At 59.1% G+C, this 15,231-nt stretch overlaps 1 protein-coding gene across 1 annotated transcript in view; it reads right to left on the bottom strand.

The window, feature by feature from the left end:
- OLFM1 (olfactomedin 1) overlaps positions 1-15,231 on the bottom strand; it is a 31,929-nt gene that overhangs the window by 4,092 nt on the left and 12,606 nt on the right. Inside the window, exons 3-5 of the mRNA XM_029920452.1 lie at positions 11,896-12,051; positions 9,779-9,998; positions 2,897-3,003 (exon numbers count right to left, since the gene is read on the bottom strand). Of these exons, the coding sequence (XP_029776312.1) occupies positions 2,897-3,003; positions 9,779-9,998; positions 11,896-12,051 (483 nt within the window). The remainder of the gene's footprint in view (positions 1-2,896; positions 3,004-9,778; positions 9,999-11,895; positions 12,052-15,231) is intronic.

Genomic DNA, 15,231 nt, shown 5'->3' with positions numbered 1-15,231 from the left:
CCCCAGCCTCCCGGAACTCCCAGGCAGGGAGGTGAAAGGTGGCCTCCCAAAAGGTATGTGCACATTCAGCATTCAGGACCCTCTAAGTGTGACCTTATTTGGAAAAGAGAGTTTTGCAGACGTCCTAAGGATTGCAGGTGAGAGCCTCTGGTTAGGGGGGCCATAAGTCCCGTGACTCGTGCCCTAAGAGAGACACCGACACAGAGGGGCTGATGCCTGGGACGTCCACGGCAGAAGCCTGCCCACAGGAGGAAAGATGTTCTGGACTCTAGAAGTGTGGTCCACGGAGTGGGCAACGGGTCTCAGAATCAGGGCAAGGGGGCTCCTGGGGCGGGGCACAGCCCGGCATCAGGGGGAGAGTTTCCAGAGCCCCGGTGCCACCACCGGGTCACGGCTGAGAGAAGGCAGCATCTGGACACCGAGACCAGCAGAGTGCCCGGCACACAGTTGGTGCTTAATAAAGGAGTGGAGGAAGGACACAAAGGCGCTAAGCCTGCTCTGACAGCTCAGCGCAAGGGCGTCAGGAGGCAGCAAGCTGCAGCTTCTCCTCCGCAGCCCCCCACGGGTGCCCGCCAAGGACCCCCGTGCGCCGTCCCTGCCCCTGGCCCTGGCACCTCTCTCACGGCGCCTCTGGGCGGCCTGCCCCTGACACTGACGTGAGTTCCGGTTTCCCTTTGCAGCACGCTCCTGGTCTCCTGCGTGCATGTGACACGCGGATGGGAAAATGAAACAGATCCCACGGAACAGCTCTCTTCCAGATCAACGGCAGGGCCGGGGAAGCGTCGTGAGGCCGGCTGGCGGTGGCTGCGCTAAGCATGCGGCTCGGAACGGCCCGAACCACCCGGGTGCCGGGCTCTGCGCTGCCCAAGGCCGTCTCCCCCGCCAGCCAGCGCCAGCTCCTCCCTCCCCCTTGCTGGCGGCTGCGGCCAAGGCCTCCTCCCGCCGGCCCCCTCTGGCTGCTCCGTCCATCACCAGGGCCTCACTTCCTGGAGCGCGGCCGCGTCAGCATCAAGCAGAAAGTAGATGTCTCATCACCCCTCGACAGCCTCCCGCACCCACATACTGCCCGTTCGGGGCGACGGCATCCAGGGGAAGGGAGGTCCTCGGCCCAGTGCTCTTTGCAACAAAGGAAAGAGACCACAGAACGGCCGGGGGCACGTGCGCAGTGTCAGATCCGGGCTCCCCACCCCCACATGCGTGCGTTCTCCGCAGCACTGAGGGCTCTGGCTCTGGCTCCCGGCTCCAAAAGGGCCTGTCTGGGGGGCGTGTAGGGGGTGGGGAGGCGGGCTGCAGGTGGGAGGCGGGGAGGGCGTGGTCTCGGGAGACTCAGCCTGGAGTGGTGCCTGCTGTGTAGGTCTGTCGGTGAACCCAGTGGACCAGCCTTTCCTGGGACCTTAGGCATGTGACCAGACCGGGTTTTCCCAGCGAACAGCAGACATAAGGGCAGTGTCCACGCCGGAGGCCCGCCGAGAGCGGCTGAGGCCGGGCACGGACATCACCTCTTGTGTCAGTGATCTGCACGCACACCCAAGTGCGAGAGGGGAGCCACGCGGGGCCCTGCCTGCACCGCCGCGCTTTTGTTTCCCGAGTGCCCCCCAGGACAGAGCTGGGGGTCGCCGCGGGGGACATGGACCAGAAGACCAATCCGGATAGCAATTCGTCAGTTAAACCGTTAGAAAACTCGCCAACACCAGCTAACTGTCCTGACTCTGAACGCGGAACGGAACACCCCGCAAACACCTGTGTGCTCCCATATCCCGGGTCTGCACTCCAGGCGGGGGCAGGAGTGGGGCTGGACAAGTCACAGGCTCCCAGGGAGCCCCCGGTCACGGTCCCCCGCCCGCCCTCCCCAGGAGAAAGTGCACCAGAAGCATGGAGTCACCACCTCACGCCCCAAGTACAGTGCCTCCCGGCAGGCATGTGGGCTGGGGAGGGGGGAAATCCGAATCTCTGGGGAGAGAGAGCCACCCACCCCTGCCCACGAGAGTCCTCCTCCAAACTCTCAGATTTCTAGCCCCCCACCTCCTCATCCTGCCGGAAGGAAGAGGAGACTCATGGCCAGCCGGCAGCCTCCCAGGGGGCGGGAGGGGGCGGGAGCCGCCCAGGTTCGCAGGGGCGGGTGCATCACCACAGGGCAGCGTGGCCGGACCGCAGCGTCCCTCTTCCCCTGGGAACCCCGGCGCGTCTGCCCCTGGTGGAGGCTCTGAGTGCCCCCAGCGCGCCGCACCCCAAAGGGGCTCAAACACCGAAACCTAGGCCCTGCGTTTCTCTCCTTTTCCGAGTTTTTACCCAGGGGGAAAAGTCGAGAAAAAAAGAACTCAGTCTCTTCCTTAAATCAAAAAGGAACACGAGTTTCCATCAGCCTTGAAAGGAATAACAAATGAAATACAAACGAGAAGTCATTAAAGGAAGGCAGGCCACTCGGCTTCTCCTCCAGGAGCGGGGGAGGGGCTGGGTGTCTGGGGAGGCTTCGCCACAGAGAAGGGCTCTGAGCACCCCCGCCCCTCCCTCCCTCCCCCTGCCTCTCCCCAGCTCCTCCCTCTCTCCCCTTCCTCTGCTCAGCACCCCCTCCCCAGGCAGGGAGCCGGAGGAGTCAGGCCCTGGCGGCCCTGCAGGGGTCCACCTGCTCTCACACAGGACAACCCATCTCATGGTCTCGCAGAGTGACCCACCCTGCAGTCTGGGACTCTGAGGTAGCACAGGGACCTCCCTGAGGGACCTGGGCCACAGCCCAGGGGCACCAAGCGGTGCTCACACCACAACTGCTGGAACGGTTTTCCGGGGGGGTGGGCACACAGGCCAGATGCACAGGGGTGGGGACAGGCTCACCTGGCCCCATGAGGGCACTCCTGCCCAAACGACCCTCATCCCCAGGCCGGTCTGAGGAGGCACTTACCCTGTTGTCCCCTTCTGGGGCCAGAGGGTCTGTCATCCAGGACCCGAACCTTGAGCCAGAGGTCTTGATGGTCACAGGGTCACTGATGCCCGTCAGCTTGCCACAGGCTGGAAGACAGTGTGCACAGCACAGAGGTGAGTCCCCTGGCCCGGGTCTGACATCCCGCTGCGGGAGGACGCGAGTCCCCTCCTCCCCTCGGTCCGGGTGCCTGTCTACGGGCTGCCCTTGCCCTGTTCCACCTAGGCAGTGGGCTGGCGCTGCTGGAGAGGCCGCAGAGGACTCCCTGCCCAGTGCGGCCAGGGCCCCGAGGCCCCTCTCTGGGAGGAGCCCGCTGCTCCGCCCCCCTGCGCCAGTTAGAACTAGGCAGGGGAGAGGTTGAGGGAGAAGCCCCTTCCGCCCGGGGGGAGCCCTGTGGCCTTCGAGCAGGGGCCCAGGAGGCACTGATGGAGCAGGGCAGAGGGACCGATGGCCCGGGACGGACTCAGGGCTGCCCGGCCACTTGGCACCACTGAGGTGGGGACCCAGCGCCCTTCCCACAGCCCTGTGGGGTTCCCAGGCTGCACCTGAAGGCCCAGTGAAGACTCCGCTCCCGGCCGCACACCAGGCTGTGTGCACAGCCACTCAGGTCTTCCAGAATCCCAGGCAGCCCAGAGGGCAGGGCACTCCTGGACCACAGGGGCCTCTCGGCACGTGGACATGCGGTGTGCAAGGCCCCAGGAAGACCCGGGCGTTTTCAGAAGACCGAAAATGACTTAACCCAGGGACTCAGTTCAGCCAGGATAATTTGGCAAAGCAGACCAGGCCCGAGAGGCTGGTCTCCATGAACTTACATGGGGGGAGTATGCACAAGACTGCACAGACCCCTGACGTCCCTGTCCGGCGCCTGGCGGAGCGCGGAGGCCGGGGGCGGGTGTGGGGGAGGTAAGAGCTGCCAGCGGCGGGAGCGGGGCTGGCTTCGCACCCGTGTCCCCATCAGGGTACCGCCCTGCTCCCGCTGCTGCCGTGAGTCCGAACCTATTTTCACCCGCCCATCCCCTCCTCTTCTCCAGACTTCCTGTCTGTTCCGCTTTCAGGAGCAATGCGTGCTCGCCCACGTAAGTACCGGCCCCTCACAGACCGAGGCTTCCAGGAGTCAAGGCTTCAGGGCCGCAGGTGAGCCGGGTCACTGCCGAGAATCATGGCAAGCTGGCTGGGCCCCTTTCTCCAGCTGTGGGAGGAGAGAGGGTGGACAGGGGGACTGGGCGGCGGTCCAGGGCTAGCCAGCGCCTACGGGGACCAGAAGCAGGGAAAAGTGGGTGGGTTCTTGGAAACCTCAGGAGAGCCCCAGACGCCTCCAGAGAATTTGAGAGTGTTTGGTCTGGAGGAGGGGGAACCTGGGAGAAGCAGGACCCAAGGCTGGGTCCCCCTGGCCCGTAGGGTTCCTGTGACCTGGGGGCTCTGGGCCGCCAGGGGACAGCAGCTCCTCGGACTGGGGTAGGAATCTGGAGGTGCTGACCAGGGGCCACCTGCTGAGCCCGGCACAGTGGTCCTGCCTGGAAGGGGGAGTCCAAAGGGGCCAGCGCCCCCAAGGACGTCACGGCTCAGGGAACCTGGGGGGCCTGCGGGTTTCTGTCCAATAGCACACCGCAGGATGGGCACTGCCCGACGAGACGCGGACTCACACCAAGGTTCCGGCCGAGCCTGCGCAGCCGTTCCCCCCTGCGCTGGATGATGGCCGCCCCGGAGAACAGATGTCTGTCCCCCACGTCATACTCAGAAGGCGAAGAGGGCGGGCCAACGCCCCAGCGCGGCTCAGATGCTGGCCCTTCCTGCCTCCGCACCCTTGCTGGGGCTCTTCCGTCCACCTGGAACCCCCCCCCCGCGCCCCCCCGCCCTGTGGCTTGGCCCAAACCCACGCCTCTTCCCGAGCCCTCTGCCTTCTGAACTCTGCCCACCTTGTCCCCACTGACTCATGCTCACGACCACACATTTCCTGGGGCCGAGGACCCAAGTGTCCTGGTCTTAACGCCCCGGGCATCAAGCCCGCTGCTCTCTCGATATTTCTGCAAAGCCCGGCCCCGGGGAGCTGTCTGTCCATGAACAGCGAGTGAGTGACTGCTCAGGCGCTTAGAGGTGAAATTATTCACCTCAGAAAATCCTCATGAGTCTATGCTTTGCCGCATGCCCGGCACAGGGGACAGCAGGTGAGGGAAGGCCACCCTCCCCGAGTGAGGCACAGACATCTTCCTTTTCCATGAACCCAGAGGGTAATAGAGGAGACCGGAGGGGCTGACCAGGCAGCAGAGTCTAGCAGGGCGCCGGATGTGAGTCAGTGCTCAGTGGAGGCAGCAGCCATGATCACGACTGTGACTTCGGACTAAGGACGTGGAGAAGGGGGGTTTCGTCCCCAGCAGAGTGGGGGGTCAGGGCTGCCCAGAGCCACCCATCGCACTGCGTCCTGCCCATGGTGAGGCTTTTGGGCTGGGCGGCAGAGCTGGGGAGGCGGCCACTTCAGGAAACAGGCTGCAGGTCAGGGCTGACCTGGAGGGGACGCGCTCTGCCCCCCCGCACTGCAGTCTGCACCCCTCATCACCCAGGTGCACCCCGGCTCTAGGTGCGAAGCACCAGCCTCCCTAGCCCCTCGGACGGAGCCCTGAAATCACGGAGCCGAGCACGAAGAGAAGGGTCCAGCTGGCCCGGGAGCCCTGCTCTTCCAAGTACTGGCTGCAGGCTCAGGTCCCCAGGGCCTCCAGGGTTGGAGGCTGCCTGCCCTGCTGGAGTCGGAGTTATTTTTGGTTCTCTGTCCAGACTGGTTCTGCCAAGACCTCGGGGGCTGACAGGATCTAAAAAAGCCCTGTGGCAGAGCCTCGCGGAAGAGCCTTGGCACATTCAGTTCAGGAAAGTGTCCCTTTCTGTCACGAGGGCTCAGGATGTGCGTAAGGAGGGAGGAGGCTGGGGAAGCGCCCCTGCGCAGGTGCCGCTCGGAGGAGGTGGAGCTCCTGGGCCCGCACTGGCCGCCCTCGGGAGCCCAGGACGGATGTCAGGAGGGAGGGTGCGCGCAGAGCCCGGAGCCTGGACAAAGCAGCGTCCTGCGGACGAAATCCTTTGCCTCCTGCCGTTCCTAGAAGGAATTCCCTTCTGACAACAGCCTGGACGGTCCCCGTGAGGAGCCTTGAGCAGGCCCCGAGTCACATGCCTGCCATGGAATCAGGCCAGAGACCAGACTGCAGGGTCCATGGCCCCGCAGCAGGCAGGCCGGGCCCCCCGGGGCTTTCGGTCTCCCTTGCTCCCAGCTTTTATCCTTCAAGGACTGGGGGCAGCTCGCAAAGCTGGGAGCTTGGGCACGGCCGCATCCTTGCAGGTAGAAGGGCCTGAGGACAGGCCGCCCTGCTCAGGCTCCTTCCGGCACCGCCCTTCCAGCCCTTCCAGGCCCCTGGGAGTGGGTCAGGGCCGATCCCTCTGCCTCCCTGAACCGGCCACATCTCCAGGGTTGAAGAACAGGAGGGAGGCTTCAGACTTGCCTTCCCCAGCAGAGTGAGCCTGGGACATGATGCCGACATCCCAAACGGTCAAAGCCGTCTACAGTCTGAGGGCTATCAACAGGCACACTGCCAGTGGGGGTGCTGAACCCGCGGGGCTCCATTCAGGTGTGTTCTCGGTGGAGCAAGAAGATCCCCCCCAACCAAACACTGTAGCGCTCTGGGCATCTGCTCTAACAGAGGAAGCCCTAAAATCAGCTATCTCCCCATCTTACAGACAGGAAAGCTGAGGCCTGAAGCCAACAGGTGCATGACATGCTCAGGACGTGTGGACATATGAACAACATTTTGCATTGGATCCTGAGTCTCCGGCTCAGCGGGTGAAGCTGCTGGGTCGTCTGACTCTGCAGGCTGCCCTGGGGGGTGAGGTCTCACCCCCCAGCTCAGGGGACAGGGCTGCTGGGCAACTGTGGCGCTGGCTTGTCTGGGAATCAGGGGAGCTGCAGGGGCGGGGCCGGAGGCTGCTCCCCCGTGCCCCTTGCAGAGGATGCCCACCTCCAGTTTCAGAAAAGGAGTTGCAGCGTTGTCTCTGGCTGGGCCGTTGGGAAAAACATACAATCCCTTGAGAGAGGAATCTTTACAAGTAGAAATGAAACAAACAGAATCTTGTTTTCTATTTTCCTGTGTATGTTTTGGGGTCAGGAATTACCAGCGTTGTCGACTGAAAGGGGAGGCCGCCACAAGGAGGACCTGACTGAGGGCTCTGCACTGTCACACAGGGAGGCGCTGTCACCAAGCCAAGGACCACAGAGAGACTGGAGGCCAAGGAGCCAAGGCGCCGAGGGGGCGGGGGAGGGGCCCAGGAGCTGCGGGGCCGCGGCCCCCCAGACCCCCCCAGGCGGGCTCCTGTGCTCAGCGCTCACTGGGGCCTCCAAGCAAGCAAACAGGCTGCTAAGATGGGGCCCCTCTGCAAGGTGAAAAAATAAAGACCAAATCAGCCGCCAGAGGACACGTGTGGTCCTTAAGTTGCTGAGCCTAAGTGACCGCCTAGGGAGAGGGAACAGCTACTGCCTGCTCTATCATCTGCCTGTTTATCCATCCCCACAGCTGCCTACCCACCTGTCTCTTCATGTACCGATGGACTGGATCCGTCTCTCCCGCCTACCTTCCTCCCTCTCTACTTACCTGTCCTCTGCTGCTTGCCTGCCTACCTGCCTATCACCTACGACCTGCCTACCTAGTTACCTATCACCTACCACCTACCTACCTGTCCTCTACCACCTACCTGCCTACCTACCTATCTATCCTCTGCTATCTGCCTGCCAGCCTGTCACCCCTACTCTGCCAGGGATGGGAATGGTGTCCCTGGACCTCCAACACAACCCCAGGGCACAGGGACTCCGACCCCCTCACCGTGCGGATAGAACAGGAGCCAGCCGCTCGGAGGAGTCACAGAGCCGCAGAGCAGCACTCGACTACTTTACGGCACCGCCTGCCCCAGACCGCGGGTCCTCCGGCTTCGGTGTTTACCTGGGTCGCCAGGGTGCCGGTTAAATGCAGATCCCTGGGCCCCACCTGCAGACCCCGCCTCAGCGGGTCTATCTACAAGTCAAGGTGTTTCTGGAGAGAGAAACGCCGAGGGGAGGCCCCACGGCTGCCCTCCCAACACGTTCAGAACGCGGCCGGGCTCCTCCTCTCTCTTTGCTCCCAAATCAACCATTTCAGCAGCCCAAGGGTAATCCTGTGAAAGCCCCGGGATCCAAAAGTGCAAGGAAAATTCACGCAGCTTCTAAAAATAGGCCAAATATTTTTAGGGGGTGGCGTCCCCCTCGGAGAGGCCTGTGGCTTCTTGGCCTTGGTAACTTTCCACTCTGAATTTCCGTTTGGCTCCTTGGCCCCGGACTTGGAAGGCATGGAGATTTCATCTCAGTTCCTCACTGGTATACAGAGTCTGTATCCCAGGGAGGGGAAAATGTAGGCAATAAGTCCCCCGCCCCCAGACTCCTCAGAGGCTGGGACAGACTTCTGAGTGGGGGTGTTTGCAGGGTGTGGACGGGGTGATGGTCAGCGTGGGGTAACTGTGCCTAGAAACTCAAAGCCACACCCAGTGCAAAGAACCATACAGTCCATCGTCTTAGACAGAGCCCCGTCACTGTGAGCATTTCAAATATCCACACGGACCCCCTTAGTGTCAGCATAGGTCCCAGGCCCCGCAGCCCCCGCACACCAGGACTGGGGCGCGGCGAGCCACATCCCTGGAAAAATCCGTCAGGTGACACGGCCTCAGTACCCACATTGAACCAGATTAAACTCCCGATGCCGCTCGCCGTCCCCTCCGGGACTGGGGGTTTAACCCGCGTCTGCCTTTGCTGAGGTGCCTGGAACGGCGTTGGAGGTGACCTGGGCGTCCGGACCGGCTCTGACAGGGGCGCCGGGCCCCCCTTCCTCACCCTGTCGACATCCCCCCCTTTCCCGTCACAGCACTAGGGACTTTTAAAAGTACTGGCTATTTTGAGATGCTGTGAGTTTATAAAGAGACATTTGGGTATTGGTGGGGGGAGAGGGAGTGAGAAGGGACCACGTTAGAATATCAGATAAAAACCTAAGGGAAACTTCTGCCAAAATGACCCTACATCACACTAAGAAGAATACAGCAGGGACATAAACAACCTTGGGGTCAAAAAACAGTAGGTGAGAAAGGCCACTAGTCTTCGTAAGAAAACCCAAGAATGAACTGGAAATACTGAAAAAAGAGTGAGGGAGTCAAGACTTTCGGAAGCCATCAAAAGGAGAGTTGGAAGGCGAGCGGGTATTCAATCACAAGAATCCGAGGGGCCCCCCCAGTGCCGGGGGGTCCTTCCCGGAAAATAGCAACGGGCTGGAGGAGCCGCTGGGCTCCGGGGCTCTGCTCCCTCCAGGCAGTGCGCAGGGACTCGTGCCTTACTCCCCGTGAACAGCAAGTCCCGCCATGGTGTGACTGGAATTTCTTTGCTCTTTTGTTCAAACCACGAGTGATGCGTTATCTTGGGAGTTTCCTCAGCCCCTTGTCCCCACCCCGGAGAGAATCTGAGATGTATGTGTCCAGCCCTATGAGGCTTGTGTCCTGAACTCACCCAACACACACGCGGAACACACAGGCTCATGCGCACACGCGCACACACACATTCATCAGATGGTATGTGGCATCTAACGCTTTCTTCAGATGTGCGACTCCGTGGGGTCCGTGAGCTGGCGTTCTCTGCACGGGGTGGGACATGGGACGGCGCCCTAGCCTGAGTGCCACCTACTGGGGAGCCTGCGCGGAGCCCTGCCCGGGCCTCGCTGAGGCCAGGCGGGCGCTGTCCGCTTCAGCACCACTCCCTGAGCCTGTGTGTGGGCGAGGTGGGCGGAGCAGAGCCGCGCCCCCGCGGGGTTCTGGTCCTACCTAGTTTTTGCATGCATGCACGGAGCCTTTCTTCAAGATTGGACACTCTGCTCTGAAGTTCATCGTAGTCATAGGCGCCAATTTCCTCTTGCAGCTCGTTAAGCACTGACGTCAGATTCTGGACCTCCTCTTTAAACTGCAATACCAATTTGGCATCGGCCTTGTACTCTTCCAACACAGGGATCAAAGGCCTAAGTTCATCCATTTTCGCTTTTATTGCCTGCAAGGTTAAAATAAGCTGGGTTCAGTGCTATGCGTGCAAAAACTTGCAACACCCCGCCTTGGCCTGGCTTCTCCCTGGGTGGCGGAGGGTGTGCACACTCCTGCTTTCTTTATAGGTTTATGTATTCTGCTCCAAATGAGATAGAAGAGCATATTAAACAGTCTCCAGAACACCAACATATTTGGGAAAGGTCTTTATTGTCAGTTTAGAATGCAACATCTTAAGGTTACATGCTTTTAGTCACACACACAAAGTTTCTTTTTTTTTTTCTTTTTCAAAAAATGCATTGACAAGGGTTCAAACTATCCATGAAATGCATCTACAAGTCGCATGCAAAAGAGGAAGGGTCCTGGTTGTATTCAAGGTTCCTTAGTGATATGGTGCTAAGTATTGGAAAATAATAGTAAAAATGCATGTGGTGCAAAAGCTCTCTGACCCTCTTCCATGGTTACATGGGAGTGGACTGCCTCTTCAGTCACTGCAGCATTGAAAAAACGCTTTTAAGTTAGCCCTGCAAGCAAGAAAATGAAATACTGTTGAAGAGCTGCCTCACTAGCCTGCTTTAAACAGACAGCCATTAACAGACAAATATTTTCATGGTCACTTAAAAAAAAAGATCACACCGTGATGCTAGATGGACTCCAGACCAACTGCTCAACAGCCCTAGAGACTCCCTCACAATTCCTGTTGAGATTCTCAATGAGACTAAAGCACGGCGAAAGGCAAGGGGCTGCTTTTCCTCCCCCGGGGCCATACTGCCCCAAATTTTGGAACTCGGAGGGGGACGCCTGCGTGCACAGTGCGACAGGCTAAAGACACCCTCGTCTCCAGAGGAATCTGACTCTCCTGTGGGGAAGGGAGGCTGTTCGTCCAGGGAAAGACACAAACTCTTTTTGGTCAAGCAGGTCAACATCTCACTCTGAGGAAATTCCCGATGACATGTCAGGAGCAAGGACATCGTGGTCACCTGCCTCCAACATGCGCAATCGGCTCATTTCTCCGCAACAGGCTCAGGCCTGCTATTATTTTATTTATAATATGGATTGATTACTTCGTTAGCCTGCTATTCCGTCTACGTAACGTACCGCTCTCAGAAGCGGATGAGTTCTTGCTTCATGCAGGGAGCACATCAAAGGAAAACATTAGCATAAAGAGAACAGGAAGACAGAGCATCAGCAATTTCCAGTCAAGCGGGGTTGTGTATAATTTGACCTGTTCATTTATATCTGGGCGAGATTGCTAATTAACATGCATGTATACCTTAATTAAGGTGCATATAATTTTTCAATTTGGACATTTTGAAGCAGAGTAAACTAGAGATGTATATATACATATTTCTACATATGTATATATAATTTTAGGTCAAACTCTGGCTTTAACGTCCAGAGTTACCTGGAGGGGAAAGAAACACTTACCAGGAAGTGAGAAAGATGTTGGTGTCTCCCTCCTGCTTCCCTGCACACCTACACTGTGCCTTGTCACCGCTAAATTAGGTCAGATGTGAAAACCTGCCCTGCTCAGAAATGGCTCTAATCAATTAAGCTGATCCTTGGCTAATGTGATTTACCTGCAGCAGCTCAGAATGACAAGGACCAGCCGTGTCCCTTCCCAGCTAATCTGTGACCCGGCTTGAGAAGCCAGGTCCGGGGTCCCTGCTGCTTCGGAGGCTAACGGGGGTCCGAAAGCTGCTGCTCAGTCCGCCCCTTTCAAGGTGTCGTTCGCCAAACCAGGGCGAGGGCGGGCTGCCGCTCCATGTCCAAGGACAGCGGCGCAAAATTGCAAGGGGCAATTTTCACTGGGCTCCTCCCCGGGCTCCAAGTTTCTATTTCTGAAGGGGCAGGGAAAAGCGTGAAGGGAAACCAAGCCCAGTCTCGAGGAGGAGAAGCACACATACCTTGAACTGCCTGGCCAGGTGCTGCTTATGGCTCTCCTCCACCTGCTTGAACTTGGACTCCAGCCCCTTCATTTGGTTTTCCATCTTCTCCACATACTGCAAGTCTCTCTGAGTTCGCCTGTCCAGGACCTCTATGGATTGAGACATGTTTTGCACCTGTCAAGAAGGCAACAGGTTCAAGGAAGGAGCTGTAGCAGGTGCCCACCCATCTTGTTTGCCTCCTAATACACGACCATGACCTCTTCCGCACCAACACGCTGGGCACCAGAAGCAGCCCATGCATTATTTACTAGTTAATCACCGACACCGGGCAGTGTTATGATGAAGGACTCCCCAAACAGAGCAGAACTGGCGTGGCAAACATTTCCTCTGCCACGTGCCAGAATGTTTTTCTGCAAATCAGGGGTACCGGAGCATGAGGTCCTCCCTGGTCACAGCTCCAAGCATATGGCTTTGGGGGGCTCTTTTTCTTCCTTGTGTCAGGGATTGTGTTTAAGTCTCTCTATTCTGCAGGATACATACCAGCTGGGCGGGCACACAGACCGAGAAAGATGAATGGTGCCGTTGGGCCCCCCCCCCCCTCAGGTGGAGACAGATTCTCTCCTCCTGAATCTCCCGGCTGTCCTGCTGTGAAGGCTGATCGCAGGAGCGCGGAACCGAGGCACAAGGGAACTGATCTCCCTGACTCTGCATCAACCCTCTTCCCCATCTTGCACGCCATCCGTCACGCCCCGCAGGATCATAGGTAGATGACTGCTTTGCAAACATGTACATTCCGAACATAGCGTCAGGAATCAATCACCCAGAAAATGAAGAATCGCTGTTTTACATCTTTGCAGGCAGATCTGAATTGAGTCTAGCCTCAGATGGAACTTTAATATTCGACAAGATCCCGGAAAGCTTAGGAGGAGAACAGTCTCAGCAGAGCTGCCTGCCCGTGCATTTTATTTTCGGGAAGCGGCTTGGGCCCCTGGGGACATGCATTCGGGGCGGTCGGGAGGGAGGCGGCGCGGAGCGCAGGATTGCCGCGGTGGTAGGCGGTGGCGGTCGGGTCATTTTCCCAGAGTCGGATCCAATTATGAGGGCGGAAGACACCTTTACACCCAGAACCTTCAGCTCTGAGAGTCCGCTGCCTTTGAAAACACTCCCTTTTAGGAACACAGTCGTCTGCGCATGACCCATAGCCTGACGTGGCCACAGGGAAAAGCGGGTAGTTGGGTTTCTGTGCCTTCTGGTGCGTCCTCCACCCCCACAAATAAAATAAAAAAAAAATAGCACATCTAAAAGGTTTCTCAGTAGGAGAAAAATTGATATTACTCATTGCAGCATTTTGAAGTGACTGGAATTTTTACGGCTCGTTATTTAAAAGTAACACACAAATTCAGTCTAAAACTTCACGTTTGTAAAATACAGTTTGTGGGTGACTCTGACACTCTCTCACCTTTTCTCCTTAGACATTTTGTGGGGATCTGGAACATATCTGCTCTACACCTGCTCTCTCCCTGCCCCCTCAGCTGTCTCCCCTCCTCATATGGAACACCCACAGCACTCCCTCTGAGAAGAGTTGTGGTTTTGGGTTTCCTTCCTACTTTAAAGCTCAGAGTGAACACCACCTCCTCCAGGGAGGCTTCCAGGATGTGCCAGCTGGACAGGAAACGCGGGTGGGAGGGGGCTGGGTCTTATTCACTCCTGTAACCACAGCACGAGGCCCACACCTCATGCACGGAGTGTCTGCTGCAGCCACAATGCCGGAAGCAGGAACACAATCGGCCCTGCGCTCCTGGGACGTCCAGTTCCTGACGGGCGGGTGGCAAACCCGGCCAGAGCAAGGGCTTTGTGTGTGGAGCAGAAGCCGCTGGGGGGCTGGGGGTGTGCCGGCTCCAGTCTCGCACTGCCTATGGGGGCCACACGCAGCACAACGGGCTTTTCCTTTGCCCAGGAGGGAAGGCTTTTAGCCAATTTTAAAGAAGATCAAATTTAAGGTTTAAAAAAAAATGTAAGGATGCCAACCTACTCAGTTGCCTTAAAACAAAATGCAAGTCTCCTCCTGCCTGTCCCACTTCGAGTGAGGGCGGGCCCTCCTCCCTGGCGGGTCACAAAGCACACAGTGGGGCAGAAGGGCACAGCCACTCCCAGGCGCACCAGGAGACCCGACCTCGGGACACCCGTCCTCTCTCCCTGGAGATGTGCTCCAGAGGAGAGGCAGACTGCCCAGCTCAAGGTCACACAGTTACTAAATGACACGGGACCCCGCCCCCTATGCTTTGGCCAGGGAGGCAGCAGGTGCTGGGAAGGGGGGGAGGGGCAGGGGCAGCACACACACCCGCCCTCCAGGGAATTGCTAACCCCTAATATTTACCGAACCTCTTCAGGGCTCTGCGAAATGGGCTGAGCCCATGTGTCACTTATTCTGTTCAATCTTGCTAAAACCCTGGGAGGTGAACACGATTTCGACTCCCACTTTCTGCATTAGGAGAGCAAGGCTCAGAGAGGCTGGGCAGCTGGTCTGCCACCACCCAGCAGGCGGCCAGGAGTCCAGGCCTGGGCTGCCTCCAAAGCCCACACTTCCAAATTCAGGGCCCGCCGCTTCTTCAAAGAGAAAAGAAACAAAGCCATGGCCCGTGACCCTGCAGGCCTTTGCCCCTCTGTGGGTTTCTAGTGGCCCTCACTGCCCCCCAACCCGGGACAGAGGGACAGAACCGGATGATCGGTGAGGACCCGCCTACTGCCTCCAGGCCTCCTCCCAAGGGCTCCGACCCCTTACAGTCAGAGCCCCGGCGGGCGGAAGACCCCCAGGCGCAGTTTCAGGTGAAGCCAGGCTGCAGAGACACAGAACCAGACGCGAGGTGACCGGCCGGGACCCCAGCCCCACCGACGGACGGCGATCAGACCCGCACTCGTCGTCGGTGCACTCTCCCCACAGGGGGACAAGGGGGGGACGGCGACAGGAGGGAGACAGAACAGTCCCGCCCCGCCCCACAACGAGGGGCTGAAGCCCGGGGGCCCTCCTTTACGTGGAAAGCCGCTGCCCTCTGAAAACCCGGTGCCTGCTGGGGCGTAACTGGGGCTTTAAATCTTTAAGCCGAGACTCTGCGGCCTATGGAGGCAGAAAGGAGGCAGGGGCTCTGAGAGCTTTCTGGAATCCAGAAAGCACCTCCCCCTAGAGCTCCAGGGTCTCTCAGCCCCCAGCCCCGCCCCCAGAGAGGCCCCCCCAGCCCAGATTCCCCAGCCCCGCCCCCAGAGCGGCCCTCGGCCCCGCCCCCACCCCGCCCCGCCCCCAGAGAGCCCCCCCCAGCCCCGCCCCTCCCCCATCCTGGCCTTAGCTGTCCCAGAGGC

The sequence above is a fragment of the Suricata suricatta genome, chromosome 13 (assembly GCF_006229205.1).
Source record: "Suricata suricatta isolate VVHF042 chromosome 13, meerkat_22Aug2017_6uvM2_HiC, whole genome shotgun sequence".
NCBI classification, from domain to species: domain Eukaryota; kingdom Metazoa; phylum Chordata; class Mammalia; order Carnivora; family Herpestidae; genus Suricata; species Suricata suricatta.
This window is presented reverse-complemented; position numbering and strand designations above follow the sequence as displayed.